General features: G+C 35.8%; 1 protein-coding gene across 3 annotated transcripts in view; it reads left to right on the forward strand.

Moving 5' to 3' along the window:
- The window catches only part of LOC308053578 (transcription initiation factor TFIID subunit 4-like), a 152,414-nt gene that overhangs the window by 76,193 nt on the left and 60,396 nt on the right, over window positions 1-15,825 (forward strand). For all 3 annotated transcript variants that reach the window (XM_080364993.1, XM_080364994.1, XM_080364995.1), the window contains exon 13: window positions 5,761-5,817. In XM_080364993.1, the coding sequence (XP_080221119.1) occupies window positions 5,761-5,817 (57 nt within the window). The remainder of the gene's footprint in view (window positions 1-5,760; window positions 5,818-15,825) is intronic.

The following is a 15,825-nucleotide window of genomic DNA, read 5'->3' on the forward strand; positions in this document are numbered from 1 at the left end:
GTGTACCTTCCTGCTTTCATAGCTATTTCCAAAACCTGGAAAATGCAGGTTGTGTGTGTCAAATTGAATGAGGTTCTGGTTCTGGGCTGATAGTGGAAATATTTCTGGCAGCAGGAGGAATAGGAGTTTGTAGTTGATTTTTTTTGGGGGGGTGGGGTATATTTGTCCATTGTTTTTTGGAGAGTGGTGCTTTCTACAGTAAAGAGGTACAGCTTGGGGGTTTCCTTATTTTCAGAAAATCAGTGAATAATACTTCTATGATATAATCTATAATAAAGTGGATCATGTTAAAATTACCGTGGTAATTTCTCTGCTCAAACAGGCTATATGCCTGTTTATAATCAAATTAATTTTGAGAATTTATTTCCAATGTATGCATTCTATTAGTCTGTTATTTTGAGTGCTCTGTATTAGTAGCAGAAGCCTGTCAGGTTTTGGGGTCTTAAATGTGACTATCACAGGAGTAAGATCTGTTCTGTAAAAAGAATAATTATGCAAGTAAATGAAAAATTATCTTTAGTTTTGTTTGCAAAGTTAATTAGTATTTATAGATGACAGGGACTTTTATAGTACTATAGGCTGAAGGGCTTTTTTATTGGAGAGTGATCATTGAAATTTGGCAGTGCAGATTTCCTTGCAGACGTGTCTTGTGATTACTTGAAGGGGCTACCTCTTTGAGCCAGAGATGAGTTCAGTCGTCATGCCAAATTAATCCTTTCCCTCTCTTCTGAAAGTACAGTGGATGTAATGCAGCTTTTTGTGAGATGAAGCACTCTCTGAACGGAAACTTATAACTCACTTCAGATGAGAGGAGAGCAAAGAGGGAATTATTGTGTTGAGATAGTTTTCTGAATTTTCAGAAATTTGTTACTTCAATTTTAATGATTTTAAAATAAAATCTTTTTTTAGACCTGTACTCTTGCATTCCACCTCACTGTGGTCGTAGCTCTGAATAGGGTTTTACCCTCAGCTATGCTGCTTTTAACTTTCACTTTTTATTAACAAAGCTAATGTGAAAGCAAAGTGTTTCATGTTGCCAATTTAATTTCTTTAATTAAAAGTGAAAGTTATAAGCTGGTACAGCCGTGGGTGAAGTTCTAATGTCATCAATGGGGAAAAATAGGTTTAAAATTGAAACTGTTGGCACAGCGGTGGCTCTCAATAGTACAGCACCTGCAGTTGTGACTCCTAACTTTATTTAATGAAAAAAGATGAATTTGAAGCGTTAAAGACTCCCAGTGTATGTATTGGGAAAGGGGAGTAGAGCTCACAGAAGTTGTGTAAATGCCTTAACTGGGATCAGAAGTTGCTAAACGCAGGAGATGTATTTAGGAGGAGAGACCCTGTGAGACATTTTCTAACACAGATTTAACAAGCTGAGACTTCAATATTATTATAAATCTAACAGAAACCTTTTTTTGTTAGTGGGACGAAAATGTAGCAACAGTACATCTCAGACATTACAAATTACAACAAAATACTGAATCGTTATCATAATTATCATAATTAAATATGTCAGGAGGACTGTTAGTCTGCCCTTCTGCATAGTCACAGAATATTCTCCAATTTCAAAAATTTGTTGCATATAGTTAGGTATTACCTGAGTTACAGATATCCTTATTATTTTAAAAATACTGTTGCTTTCTAATGTAAGACAATTCTATGAAATACAAAATCCCCTTCTTAAAACTGCGCTGTTACATGTGTAATTAGATGCCCATTTTTGTGGTATTCTTCCTTAACACAAGCAAGGGGAAAAGCTAAGGTTTGGAACATTAGGGAGTTTGGTAACATGTTAACGAAACCCCGTATTTCTAATGTGTTTTGAATACACACATTTAACATATGCTACTTTTCATACTTTGATATTCTAATGTTTCCTTAGACGTAATGTGATTTATGCAGTTTTCAGATAAATAAGGTAGCAAGTTCTCTGACAGAAAGCACTTTTATTCTTAACAATTAAAATATCAGGCTGTCTGGTCTAATAATATCTTGTGTTTGGGAGAAATGTTAACAAACCTGGTTTGGTAAGGTCTCAGTAGGAGACAGCATTGAATGTATTTAAAAGTATGTTATCTGGTTAGGATCAGTCCTAGGTTTCTCTAAAATTACTATGGGAAGCTGGCTTGCTTCAAAAGGTGTTTATTCATCAACGTGGAAATATATTACGTAAACCCAGTTTTCTTTATTTACAGAAGAATAGAGAGGGGAAGGGAAAGGAGTTGTGATAAACTCCTTGCAAGTATTTGAGTTAGCATTCTGTGATCGGTAGGTGTTCCCAAAGCTTTAGAGGAAGGAGGCATTGGTGCATTCAAAGATTTTGGAAAAAAGTGTTCCACAGAACAGCTCTGAGATGCAGCATGTTAAGATTTGGATGTTAGAGGGAAAGGAGAAAGGAAGACAAAACCAAAAATGTGAGATGACTTCATAGAAAAAAAATTTAAACTGGAATTTAAATAAAACCCTAGGAATGATTAGTTAATAGCTTGATGAAAGTAAGTGTAAAATATTGGTACAATTGTGGAGTAAAAATGGTGACATATAGACAAGCACTAAAAGGGCTGAGCTGCAGTAGAATTGTTTAGACTCTTCAGAAGCCAGAGAAGGTGTTCATATGTGGAATGGAGTGTAAAGAGAAGCCAGTGACATTTTTAAAGCTTATCTAGGCACCTCTGTTAAGCTTGACATTTTCATTTGCTTATGTTTGCTTTAATCTGTGTTGTATCAGCATTGAAGAAGGTGGCTTTTATAATTTACATTAGATCATAAAGTGAAGGATTAATAAAGTTTTCTTTTCCTTTAATATGTTTTAGCCTCCATGTGCTGATGATTTTATTTCTGAAACTTACTGATTTGCAAACTGATATGGTAGTCAGCAGGAAGGTATTTTAGTTGTAATAATCTATTGCAGGTTTTTTTAAATTTATTAAATGTTATCTGAACACAAGAAGAAACAGAAAAAGACAGTTAAATTCTTTGACTTTTTTAGTGTTACTTACACCAGTAATGACATATCCAGTGTAATGTTGGAATTGCACTTGCTTGAAACAAGAGCTAGCCTGCGCTCTTTGGATAGGCTGTTGGGAGTGGGTTCAAGGAATAACCAGAAACTGATTGCTTCATTCTAAATGTAAAGCTAGTTCTACCTTCACCTTCAGTCTGGGGTTATGTAGCTGACATTAGCTGGTTATTTTAAATCTTCATTACTGAAAAAAAATCTTGTATTTAGTCTCAGTCAGGACTTGAGCACCTGTTTTCACCTCTGCAGTAATGTTTATTATTTATTTATCGTGAATGAGCTGGAGGGTTACACAGAGTAGATCATCTGCTTTTGGGATCTGCTTTTTCAGATTATTCTAAACTCTGGTTCTGCTTTTATTTGGTCAGTCTCAGGAGAAAAAACTGTCAACTTCTAAGAGTGTTTTTGTTTTGATCTGTAGCACTTTCAGTTTTTTCTTCACTTATGGACTCCAGGAAATTACAATGTTATTTTGCTTCTTTTGCTTTAATTTTTCGTACAGTGTCCCAAAACACAATGTAGATCTGGTGTGTTTTCCAGGATTCTATCACTTTCTTCTAGAAACTTGGTAACAATATTAGAAGTCTCGGCTTGATTCTCCCAGGACACTCTGCTTTCTCCTTAAGCTGAAGTGCTTTTAACTTGTACTTTGCATTTGGTAAATGATTGAGCTTCATACAGTAGTATAACAACACTTTGTATTTCTGTACTGCTTTCACTGTGAGACTCAAAAGGCAATAGAGGTTCGTTGTACATTCATAAATTTATCATCAAAACCCATGAAAGGGCTAAGTATGATTTTCCATATATCATACTGGAGAAACTGAGGCACACGATGATTGAACTGCCATCACAAAATGACAGAGCAAGGACCTAATTCAGTTCAGTTCATACTTATCTAAGTCCATCTTCTAGGGAAGCAACTCATTGAATGTTTTTGGGGGTTTTTTGTTTTCTTTATTTGGTTTTTAACCTAATAGGTATAAATACAATAAAAGTTTTAGTAATTGTTTTTCTGAATAGAGTCCCAGGTCTCCAGCAGATCCACGTATTTTGTGAAATGCCTTATTTTTCTTTAAACGTTAACTAGATCAGATTGTCTACATTTTTCTTTTTGCCTGGCCACAGCAGTTAGAAGGAATCTTAGTCTTTGTTAAGATGGAGTTTCTTTCATGGTTGGCACAACTACAACATGAAATTTGGTCATTAGCTATCTACAGATTTTAATTCCTCATTACTTTAGTCCAGACACTGTCATGTCAAACTGCATTTTAGGTTAACAGGCACAAAATCACTAGTAGGTGGTGTTGGAGGATGAAGCTCCATGTGAATGTGAAAGAATCAAGCACATCTTTTAAAAATCTCATTATTTTTTAATTTGGCCATCTGAAAAATAATCCCAGTTTAAAAACAAACAAACAAACAAAACAACCAGGATAAAGGATAGAGAATTCAGTGTCATTGGTGCCCCATCTGCCAAATCGTAGTCAAGGCTCTTTCCAGGTATATCAACAATATATTACATGTCCCCTTACCCTTAAAACCTATCTCCCTTTGGTTTTCTTCATGGATTTTTAACTTCTGAACAGAATTTGTTATGAAAAATTCAAACAATGGGAAAAAACCTGAGCATATATAAGTTTACAAACTAATACTCTTTCAAGTTTCAGGTCTGTCTTCAGTATAGAAAGAGGCAAAGAAAGATAGCAGAGGGGGGCATAGATACTCTTATTCCTTTAGGAGTTGCGTAAATTATACCACTTTAAATCTCAAAGAAATACCAAAATAAAATAATTCCATCTTTCAGGTATCAGAAACAACAGTTTTCCACGGATGTCACAAGTTTTATTGCAGCTTCTTACAACTTTTTATGCAACCTTTTCTGAATACTGACCAATCATGCAAATAAAGAATTATAATGCATATATTATCTGCCTCTCAAGTTATGAATTCCATCAATATGAGTATGCTTAGTGAGCATAAATAAGAATTTAATAGTTTTAACATATGGTTGTAAAACAGTCTGTATCTGAAGAAATGTACTGTTACGGCTTGTTATTGCAATTAAACAGTTATTCTTAATGGGGTTTTAGAGCTATTGTTCCTGGTTTTGAAGGAAAATATGAAAGTTCCCATCTGGCAATATTTCTCTAGTTTTAAAAATTACAACATTAATATTATTAGTAGTGCATGAATGAGTTTAACTTACGTATATTTCTATGCTGCGCTCAAAGTAATCTTACATGGATAGTAACATCTTTATTATGAAGATTTACTGTTTGGGAGGATGAATTCACAACCGTTTTCTCCACATTCTCTGCAAACAGCTAAGTAAAAGCTTAGCTGCAAACAGTAAATTATTTTAAAGAAATGACTGTAAGGAGGTTAAATTAAAAAGTTCAGATAATGGAAAGAGTGTCACTTCTGCTCTCGGATGCCTGAATTTCTTTGTATTAAATGATTGAAATCTAAACCTGTATGGAAACTTTGGCATTGACAATAACATGGTAGTTTTTTAAAATTTAAATCTAGGGTAGATCTTATTTACAACTGAATATTTAACAGTCTTTTGGGTGAGGCCTGTGGGTTTGAAATGGCACTTCTATGAATTTAAGCATCCTATCTTTAACACCCTGTGTCCTGTTCCCCTGTCTTTGCTATTTTTTAACTTACTGCAACAGATGAGGGGTTCTTAAACCATCTGTTAACCTTTTTTCCCCATTTTTTTAAACATGTAGAGTCGCTCAAGGCAAGAAGACCCAGAGCAAGCTAGACTGAAACAAAAAGCAAAGGAGGTAAGCAGAGCTAGAGATCATTACACTTGACATTTCAAGGCTTGAACATATTAATTTTTTATGCCTTGCTACTTGTATATCGTTAATAAAAATCTGACTAAAAACTTTTTAGGATGTATTTGTTGCTTTGCCTTTGATCTTAATGTTTGCAAACTAATACATTAATACATGTGAAGCCTAAGGAGATTTTATAAGAGAATATTTCCATACATTACATTTTCATTTCCATTTTAGGTAGCTGTAGCTTTTGTTGGGTTGTTGATGACAGCAGCACTAGATTTTGGTGGAAAATATATGCCTTTGTCTTTTTGTGAAATGTCACTTTCTTAGGAATGTGCTACTTAACAATTTTGTTCTGGTAACAGTCTTTCAAGTAATGTAATTGGCAGTCATTTTCTCTACAGTGTGGTTCAGTGGACTATTTACTCATCAGTCTAAATTACAATAATCTAAAAATTATTGAATAATTTCAGATGAAGTTTTGATATGTTTTTCTAAGAGTAACAATTTGTGAACTGCTGAGTACCTTAATTTGCTGTAAATGAGAGGGGCTGTCCTTTGCTTAAGGCATCTCATGGCTTAGGATCAAGTTGTAACTTAAATCAGTTAGACTAAAATACCTATCAGTTGAAAGTCATTCCTATTTTAAAAAATTAGCAACATCATGTGCAGCAAACTGGTGCTGCTTTTTTTAGCCAGCTTCTTTGGATATGTGTATCAGAAGGTAATAATTATACATTAGAAGGTAATATATACAGAAAAAAATGCATATAACAACTTCTTTTGTATTGACCTGTTCTTCCTGTTTTGTTTTCCCTGTTGCAGTATTCTGTAGTTCCGTTAGCTGTACAGTTTTTATATATATATATCTTGTCAAAAAAATCCAAGTACATCAGTTTTGTCTCTTTTTTTCATTATGCGATTATGTAGTAAGATTTGCTGAAATGAGTTCTTGTAAGCATTAGACCATGCCTTAGTGTTTCCAGATTTGGGTTTGTCGAGCAAGTATTCAAATGAAATAATCAAGCTATTTGGCAGGAAAAGACACAGGATTTTAATACTGCTTGAGTTTAGTATGTAGCCAGTGTATGCAAAGGAAGAATCAGATTTGTGATAATAATTGATGGCAGGCAAAACTTGCTGTTGAGCTGAGAACTAAAACTGCCAGCTGGAAGTGAAAGCGAGCTAGAAATAAATGCATTTCTTGCTGCCACAATATTTGCATTCACTGTAATTCTTTTTCAGCCATTGGAAAATTAAGGAAGCAAAAGTAAACAACAGGGCTAGTAAGAACACATTTTCTAGTAGTCAAGAGTGGACTAGTGGTTCTCTTTATAGCTGTGATAGAAGAGTTGCACTCTAGCCGGTGGTGTTGCTCTTGGTGTAGCTGCAGGAGTTCTCCCTTGTATGAAAATTTGGACTGTCCCATCAGCTGTTTTTCTTACCCACTAGAGGGAGTGACACTGTTCCGACATGTGAATAAAAGAAAGTGTATGGAATGTGTTCTGAGTAATGGTAATAGTGGTATTAGGAAAGAGCTAGCAAATATTTTGGTGCTAACCTAATTAAAAATGCTTAGATCAAACTGGTATGTGATTTTAAAGTAGTGGTGTTCCTGGGTATGATAACATGTTTGAGTAAATGCAGAATGAATACTAGGTTTTCTGTTTGAGTGCTGCACCCTATTCTTTTGTACAGTAGACCTGCCTTTTTTCCCACCCTTCTAATGAAAGTGTATATAATATGCTGGCACCGTGCCTCTCTCTGAAGTTGAATTTCATTCTACATTTTTGAAACCATAAGCAATATAAGCATGTCTCTGTTTTTAGTAATTAGGGTTCTAAAAGCTCTTTCTTCGACTAGTGGAGAGACTTGCACCTAAAATATTCAAATATATTTAATAAAAACACACTCTTTTGCATTAACTTTTGCAAAGGGGAATGGAGAAGTGGGACTAGCAAGATTCTGGTATAATATAGTTCATATTTTTTCTGCACTGGTTACTGAATATATGCTGATGTCTCAAATTGTATTGGACTGCCAAAAAAAAACCAAACCAATTTTATAGTATAAAATGTCAATTAGATCGTGTCTTTGGCATGGCTCTGTTATTTGAAATTAAAAGTTTTGAATCAACTTCTGCAAAAATGTAAAAATTCCAAAACTTCACTGCCAGCTGGGCTACTCTTAAATGTGCATATGACCCATCAGTGAGAGACAAATTGGGTTTATTCCAGGGTTTGTTTAAGCTGGTGAATATAATACTGTCAGCTTTGATAATTTGAAGCTGTGTTTCCATGTCTTGAGTATTGCCTGAAGACCTTTGTTGCTCAGATATTCTTCTGGCCAGTAGTACAGTGGCTACTAGGTAATGTTTTAAAAAGCACAAAGAGAGCATCCAAGAAATCTGCAGCATTCTTAGCTTACGTTACCTGTTTAATGATTCGACTGTCAGATAGTCTGGGGTTTTGTATCAGCAAAGCAGCTGATAATTTCATCATTATGTTCTGGGAATGGATAATGTTTCAGACTTTGCAGTGGGCCTGCATTTGAACAGTGACACTGCTGCATTCCTTGTGCTAACCGAGCAGTCTGGAACTGCCCTCTTCAAAATTGAGTGCCATCAATGCGATACCCTGGTTCCCTGCCAGGTAGAAAAGGATGAATATCTAAACCAAATGGAACTCTTATGTGAAGTCTGATAAAGAGAATATAGCCATAGAGAATAAGCCAAAGATACACAAGACAAAAATCAGAGGGAGAAAGTGAAATACCAAAAGAAGTAATTTAAAGTCTTTAAGAAAGTATTCTAAATCTTTAAGAAAAGTCTTCTTGCAACATCGGAAGAACTCTAGAAAGCACTGTCTTGGAATGCAGAATAGATGTACCATCACAAGAATAATGTGATGAAGAGGGGAGAAAGAAAACTAGCAAAGGATGTTTGTTCCAAAACATTCTTCTTTATGGATATTTTAGAGCCTTTCATTCCATAATGTTCTCTTTTTCTTCTTAATTTAAAAGAAAAACAGATCAGTCCAATTTCTTCACAGAACTTCTACCATTAAGAAGACCCCTTCTTGCTTGTTGGTGTCATCAAGAAAATGTACAGGGGGGGGTCACTATGTCCTTTAAACACATTTTTAAATTAATTTGATAAGGTGAAGATTATTTTATATTTTGTTCTGTAACTCTATCTTACTCCATTTATTAACTAGCCTTCAAACCACTCTGCATATTGTTTAAGCCAAACTGGCATAAATCAAGTTTAAATTCTTACCAAAACAAACAGAAGATCCATCTACATATGGTCTTATTGCAGAGACTAGACATAACAGTCAGATTTCATTCACACACAGACTAGCATTGTTTTAGTTAAGTCAGTGCAAACCCACTCTTATTTCAGTTTGATTGACTTATTTTGCTTTAGCATTAACCTGTTTCAAATGGACTTGAGTGAAAGCAGTAGGAGAATGTGCCTGTGGGGGTTTGTATTGCTTAAAACTCTCCGTTTACTTTCACACTTTTAAATTGGTGCAGCTTTTTGTCAGTGAACATTATATGATTGTTTTAATGGTAAACTTGTTTAATAAACTAGTGAAAAACATTTTCCATTGAAACTATTCCAGGGGAAAATGCTGCTCTTCAGCTGTTATTTGTTACATTGTTTTGTAACAAATTCTGAAATGTTTGACTCTCAGTACAACTTAATATAAGAAACAGCATAATTTGTGAGCAGTGTCTACTTCATATTGCATGATTAAAGCTTCTAACATCAAGTTTTAGAAAATAACACTGATTTATGTAGTCTGTTGGAAGCATGGAGAGCCACAAATGTAAGTTAAAGAAATTGTGAGTTCTCTAATTTCCATTAAAAGGGTTCATTAAATAGGACATCCAACAGGCAATATAACTGATAGCAGGAATAGATTGAGATGAGGAATAGAGTCAACACCTAGTAATTAATCATAGAAATTAGTTAAAAGAAAGGCAGGGGGTAGGTAAGATCCTAAACGGCCTTTCTGTCACTGATACTTTCCTACATATTCAAGTGTCTGTTGGCTAAAAAGCTTTTAATTTAAAAGTCAAGTAGCTGAGTTTGATCCTGAAAGATTAACTTGGTTAAAATCTTTGTGTCATCACCAACCAAGAATATTGCATAATAATAAAAACTTAAACCAGACACCATAAATGTCTGGGCATGTATCCAGGACCTAGATCAGTTTAGATAACACTCAATTGAGTCTGTTCTCAGATGTACTCATTAACCATGCAAGTGAAATCCCAGACCTGTTGATATTCATAATAGCATATTATTTCAAGGGAAGACAGAAGACAGCCTTACGTACCTTTGTCAGCACAGATAGCCCATCTTTCTAGGACTGGACAAAGTCTTTAAGAGTGGTGTGTATTGAAGCAGGTTGCTGCTGTGACAGTTACACTGGCTAGGAGCTTTGGGAGTACCCAGTTCTTGCATAAGCAGACCATGGGGAGGGTCTTTCTCATACGCCCAGAAGGAGCTGTATCCACTGCAGTGCTGTGGTGACCGCTCTGCTCGGGTACTGTTATTCCCCATGTCTGCAGTGTCTTCTGTAACAAAAGCCTTACTTGGCTAAGTTTTAGATTTTGAACTGTATCCTTTTCTGAGTTACAGGCACAAAAATATCTGGACTGTTAGCAGGTAGAGTTCTATAAGAAGCCATATGATCCTTCTCATACTTAAAAGTATGTACATCATATGATGTATATTTTACGTAGCTCTAACACTGTTTCAGAAATTTTAAAACCCACATAAAAAGGTAACTTGTCTTAGCAGTGTTACTGAAACTCCAGCATCATACATTTAATGATTAGATTATGAAAACAATTTTACTCCGAATAATTTATTGTCACCACATTAATATTTGTTTATCAATCAGTAAGAATGGTTTCTTTTGAAATATTTAAATAATAGTTTACAGCAGTTATCCCTGTTTTCATAAGGTGTCACTGAAAATGAAAAGGATTTTGTTTTGTTTGGTAAGTTAATTTATTCACCTTTTTAGCAAAACTAAAGTCCTTAAGGATGTACTAGTAATACGGTATCTCTTGTGACAAATCTGAAGAAGTTTTCTATTTTATCATGCCTGACGTAAAAATACTGATTCAAAAGCAACAATCTTCTCTTAAAACGGTTTCTAATAAAACATTCCATTGAGAAATGGAGCACTTGGACAGAAATAAGTTTAAATGAAATTTCCACTTAGCTCTAGCCCATCTGAGGGTCAGTGTAAAAAGAAGGAAAAGCTAGGAATACGATACCCGAAGTAATGATAGTGCAACATTTAGGCAGTAATGATTCCTCAAAACTGAGTTGTTTCATAAATAATTTTCTGCATCAGGTTACCAATGCTATAGCTGTGATGCAGAAGGAGTGCAAGCATTTTTGTCAATATGCGTAGAAGGTTAGATAAGAGTCACTTTGTTTACACTCTCCCTTTACCACAGGTCTATTGTTTGTACCCAGAAAAATGCTTTGACTATTCAGGTGCTGTCTAAGCCCATGCAACACTGCCATGGATTTGGCTGTGGAGTACAAGATACTCCTGAAATGAAAAATTTGTTGCAGTGACTTCAAATGTTAGTATTAAACATGCATCTCAGGGAAAAGTAGTCCTCTCTGTTATCAGTTGAAATACTTTAATGAAAATGCTGCTGTGTTATCAGGCTTATTGCTTTTGTTAACTGTATTTTTTTTCCTTTTTGAGTAGATATTACTTTAGATGTGCAGATATATTACGATAACAGTCACAAATTCTGATAAACCGGAGCTGATTATGAACCTGGGAAGGACAGGAGAGGAATGGTATTATACTGGCATATGAAATAACTGCTGCTGAAGAAACAAGATGATCTGTAACCAGTAATACATTTCTTGCATATGAATCTTGGTGTGTAGATCTTCAAAATTTCATATTAGTTTAAAGACAGTGAGTTTTGCCAGAAAAAAAAAAATCCGGGGTTTGCAAGGATAAGGTATTACCCTGCCATGGATTCTACAAGTCAGAAAGAACTTTCAGGCAGTAGTAGCCTTAGTATTCAGCAGAACTTTTTGTTTGCATATCTCTTTGCAACATTGAAGACCATGACTTCCAGCCTGTTTTCCTGCACTTAGAGCAGAAGTGATGGCAGATGTTTGGCTGAAGAGGAAGTATGGTGTTACCCTTGCTGTACAGACAGTCAGAAAAACTGGGTAATTGACAGAAAAATGCCAGGGGATCAAAGGAATGGCCATAATATTTTCCCACTGAGTCAAATTGTTTTATTCCTGCTTAGGTAAAATGTGTATTAATTGGAGTTGAGTCAAGGGCTAGATTTTTTTTTTTTTGGTCCTTTTTCTAACCCGAACTTGACCCAAGATTACCTCATTAGTCTAGCAGAAATCTAAATTAAATCCAATCCTGTCCAACATAATAATTTCCTTCTATGAAATTGTTAGTGGAATGCCATAGTGATGCATGATTTTAGTGTACATAAACTACCTAGCTCTTGTTTAGTTAACATGAATGCTTATTTTTTGTGACTGATTATCATTGTTGTTTTTAGCGTTGTAGAGTCAAATGTTTTACTGATATATGTGCTAAATACATGGCCTCTTCTAAGTAACAAACTATTTTTGTACTTGATACGTCTTTAAATGCTATAGAACACTCTTACGTTTGTTCATACTTGCTATCTAGAAAAAAAATCCTTGGAGCTTTGGTTACTCCCCCACTAGAGTTACATGCAAATTTGAATGCACTGAGTGAGAAGGATCATTAGTATCATATTGATGTGTTGTGCCACCTCATGAAGACCCGTGTCAGATTTGTGCATCTTTGTATGTGGGATGTTCATAAGCACAGATAAATAAGGTTGCATAACTTGGAGAATGCAGAACAAAATGGGACAGGTGAATATGCAAGAGAAAGGAACGAGAAGGCAAGCTGTCTAGTCAGGCATTGTTCATTGTTTAGCTGATGTCTTAGTGACTCTAGAAGAGGTATTTGAAAGACAGTAGCCTTCAAATTAACACAGCAGCAGTGTAATTTCCTTAGAATTTGTATGACACGTATTTGTACTGATGCAATCTGCTATTTGGCACATGAGCACCTGTGTACACAAATACAGTAATTGTCTTACCTGGCTACCAGAAGGTTCCCATGTGACGATCTAAGAATCTGGGGACATTTAAACAAGTAAAGAGTTGTATACATTCGTAAAAGTTGGCTTTTCTTTTTGGGATTCTTACTTGTTTTCCCAACAAAATTTTAAGTGTGTACTCTTAATTCTCAAATCAAACTCCTGTGGAAGACTGGAGACGCATTTTCAAATTAGAGTTTAGCTCTTTTGTGATATATATTTGGTTTGTGTTTGAATATTTTCAAAAGAGCAATACTTGTTACAAATTCTGCTCAACCTAATGGATTTCATGTTTTTTAAAAAGCTGAAAAGGAGACAAGGGAGGAGAAATCCATCCCTGTTGTTTATGTTGTCTTCCAGAGTGCATACACACCAGTGGAGTCCTGCCTAATAACAGATTGTTGTAACAAGTCGTCTCTCATTATAAAGCAACAGGACTACTTAAATATGAATTTCTAGAACTTGGGTTTGGAATGGTATAAGCTTTTTGTAAAGAAATTCTGAAGCTGAAGGTGACTTTGCTTTTCTGTATCTCACCAAAATACTCCAGCAGGAACTTCCTCTTGTAAAATGAATTCTCTGAAGGTGGTGTCAGACTTTTCCACTGTAGGAAAGTGACGGTAGAATTTTCAGCCCTTCAGATCCCCTGTAGTTTTCCTTCCATGTCTGTACGAATAACCAGTGCTGCTGCTTTTGGATTTTGAGGCACTGCTAAACAAGTGGAGGGTGGCAGCCCCCTTTTTCTAATCACTTCTTGGGGCCCAGACAACAGAGCTTGGTGAATGTTTTCTTCCACCTTTGTGGTGTGAGATTTCTGATAAGGATGGTTTGGCTTTGCCTCTCCTGAGTAGATGATTGCATACACAGGTTCCAGGAGAGGCACTGAGGAATGCAGGCAATGTTACTTCCTTTTCTAAAAGATTTTTTTTAAATTCTTCTTATGTATCTAAATATATACACGTAAAGGTATCAGATCGTTTTTTGCAAGGAAGACATCAAGACTGAGTTTCCAGTTCTCCTTCTGCCTCTGTGGTATTTTGTCTAAATATGGGTCTTGCTTGGGTAGAAACAACCTTGTGCTTAATTTCTCACTCTGGCACAGCCAGAAGAAAAAAAAAAAAGGGGGGGGGGGAGATATTTTCATATGGAGCAAGCCGTGAATGTGGAAAAAAAAAATCACGTAACTGTTTTATCTGAACACTGCAACAGATTTACTTCCCTGCTGATCTGGCAAAGTAATAGCACTTTAGAATATGATTGCCTATTTATTAAGTAGAGGGCAGCAAATGTCAGCTGTGTCTGCTTGTCAGAAACTGAGGAGGTTGCTTGGACAACAATCTAAATTATTATTTAGATGTTTTGGTCCCTTAGTCAAGCCTGCTTTACTATATAGAAGCTTGCAAGGAGAGGTCAAGGTGTACTTAGGCTTCAGCCTGCAGGGCAAGTTTTCCCCCATCCTCTGTATGCACGTTGGTTTCTTACTCCAAAATAAACCTGAATGAGGGCTTTAATTCTGCCGCTGAGCTAACATGTTTGTAAGCCCTGTTTGGCAGCCTCGGAGCGCCTGAGGCAGCACACAGCTGCCAGCTTTCATCTGCCCCCAGTTCCTCCGGGCGCTCCGTGTCACATGATATAACCTAAGGGGATCGAGACGCACCTACTAAATCTTCTGTTCCTCTGCCCACTCAGCCTGGGTGCTGCACATTGCACCGGCAGCAGGCAGCTGGCCATCAGCAATCAGCTGCATACCTCCTGCTGACAAATCTTCAGGCTCTTCTTTGTGCAAGACCCACATACAAAGATCAACCCCTGATCCCCACATCTACTTCCCGGCTGTAGTCTGGAAGGGTATTTGCATGTTCTGTCATTTTACAGTGGCAAGACCTTGTTTTGAAATGAATACACTTTGTAGAACACGCTGCATTTCATAAAATATGTGAGCTGTTTCTAGCCTGTTAGTGGGAGATGAAAGAGTTCATGGGAGCAGAGTTAAAGCTCAAGTTGGAACCATAGTAGTAAAATTTCAAAAAGAGTAATATAAAAGTTCCTTGCCAGCACATTTTTGAGAATTGAAATATGTGCATGCAATACTTCTGTGAATCTCCAAGTAGTTTATAAGATACACAGGACATTTATTTTCACAGATCTCTTGAAGAGTATTTTATTTAGCAGATCGTAAAATCAGATACAAAGAAATAATCTGATTCTGTAAATCTGCTTTGTAAAACTAAGCTGCAGTTTTCCTACAAGGTTTGTCAGCATCTCCTGTCTGTGCTGGGATGTGACAATTTATGGTTGTGTACTTACATATGTATGTATTTACTGTGGAGTAATGTGGACATCAGCTTTGTTGTCATTTTCAGGTAGTTTATTGTGGTAGAGTTTTAAGGAATATTTAATGCGGTTAGCAGTAGGGTAAAAAGTGTCAGTTTTGGCTGTAGTAAATACTAAATGTTTCTATCCATAGCTAGGTTATATGCACACTCTTCTCCTAAACTACAAGGCTAGTCAGTAACATGTAGAGGTCGTGAAAGGTGTGTTAGCATGTATTTCCTATTTTTAGTTTAGTCTTGTCATTAAAAAATATCTTTGTGTCAGCCTGTGAAAGTCTCACAATATTGCATCACCTTAGTTGAATAATGAGATATTGCCTAACATACCCTGGAAAAATAGTTCCCCTTTAGTAATAGTAATTTTTAAATAAATAAAATGTATTATTGCCATTCACAATGTAAACAGGATGATTGGTTTTCCCTCAAGAATGTGTTTACTAAAGGTAGATATGATTATCTCTAAAATGTAAACACATGAAAGGTATTACTATATTTTTAACGTTGTAAGGCAGTTGAG

This window comes from Falco punctatus (assembly GCF_963210335.1).
Source record: "Falco punctatus genome assembly, chromosome: 14".
In the NCBI taxonomy this organism is placed as follows: domain Eukaryota; kingdom Metazoa; phylum Chordata; class Aves; order Falconiformes; family Falconidae; genus Falco; species Falco punctatus.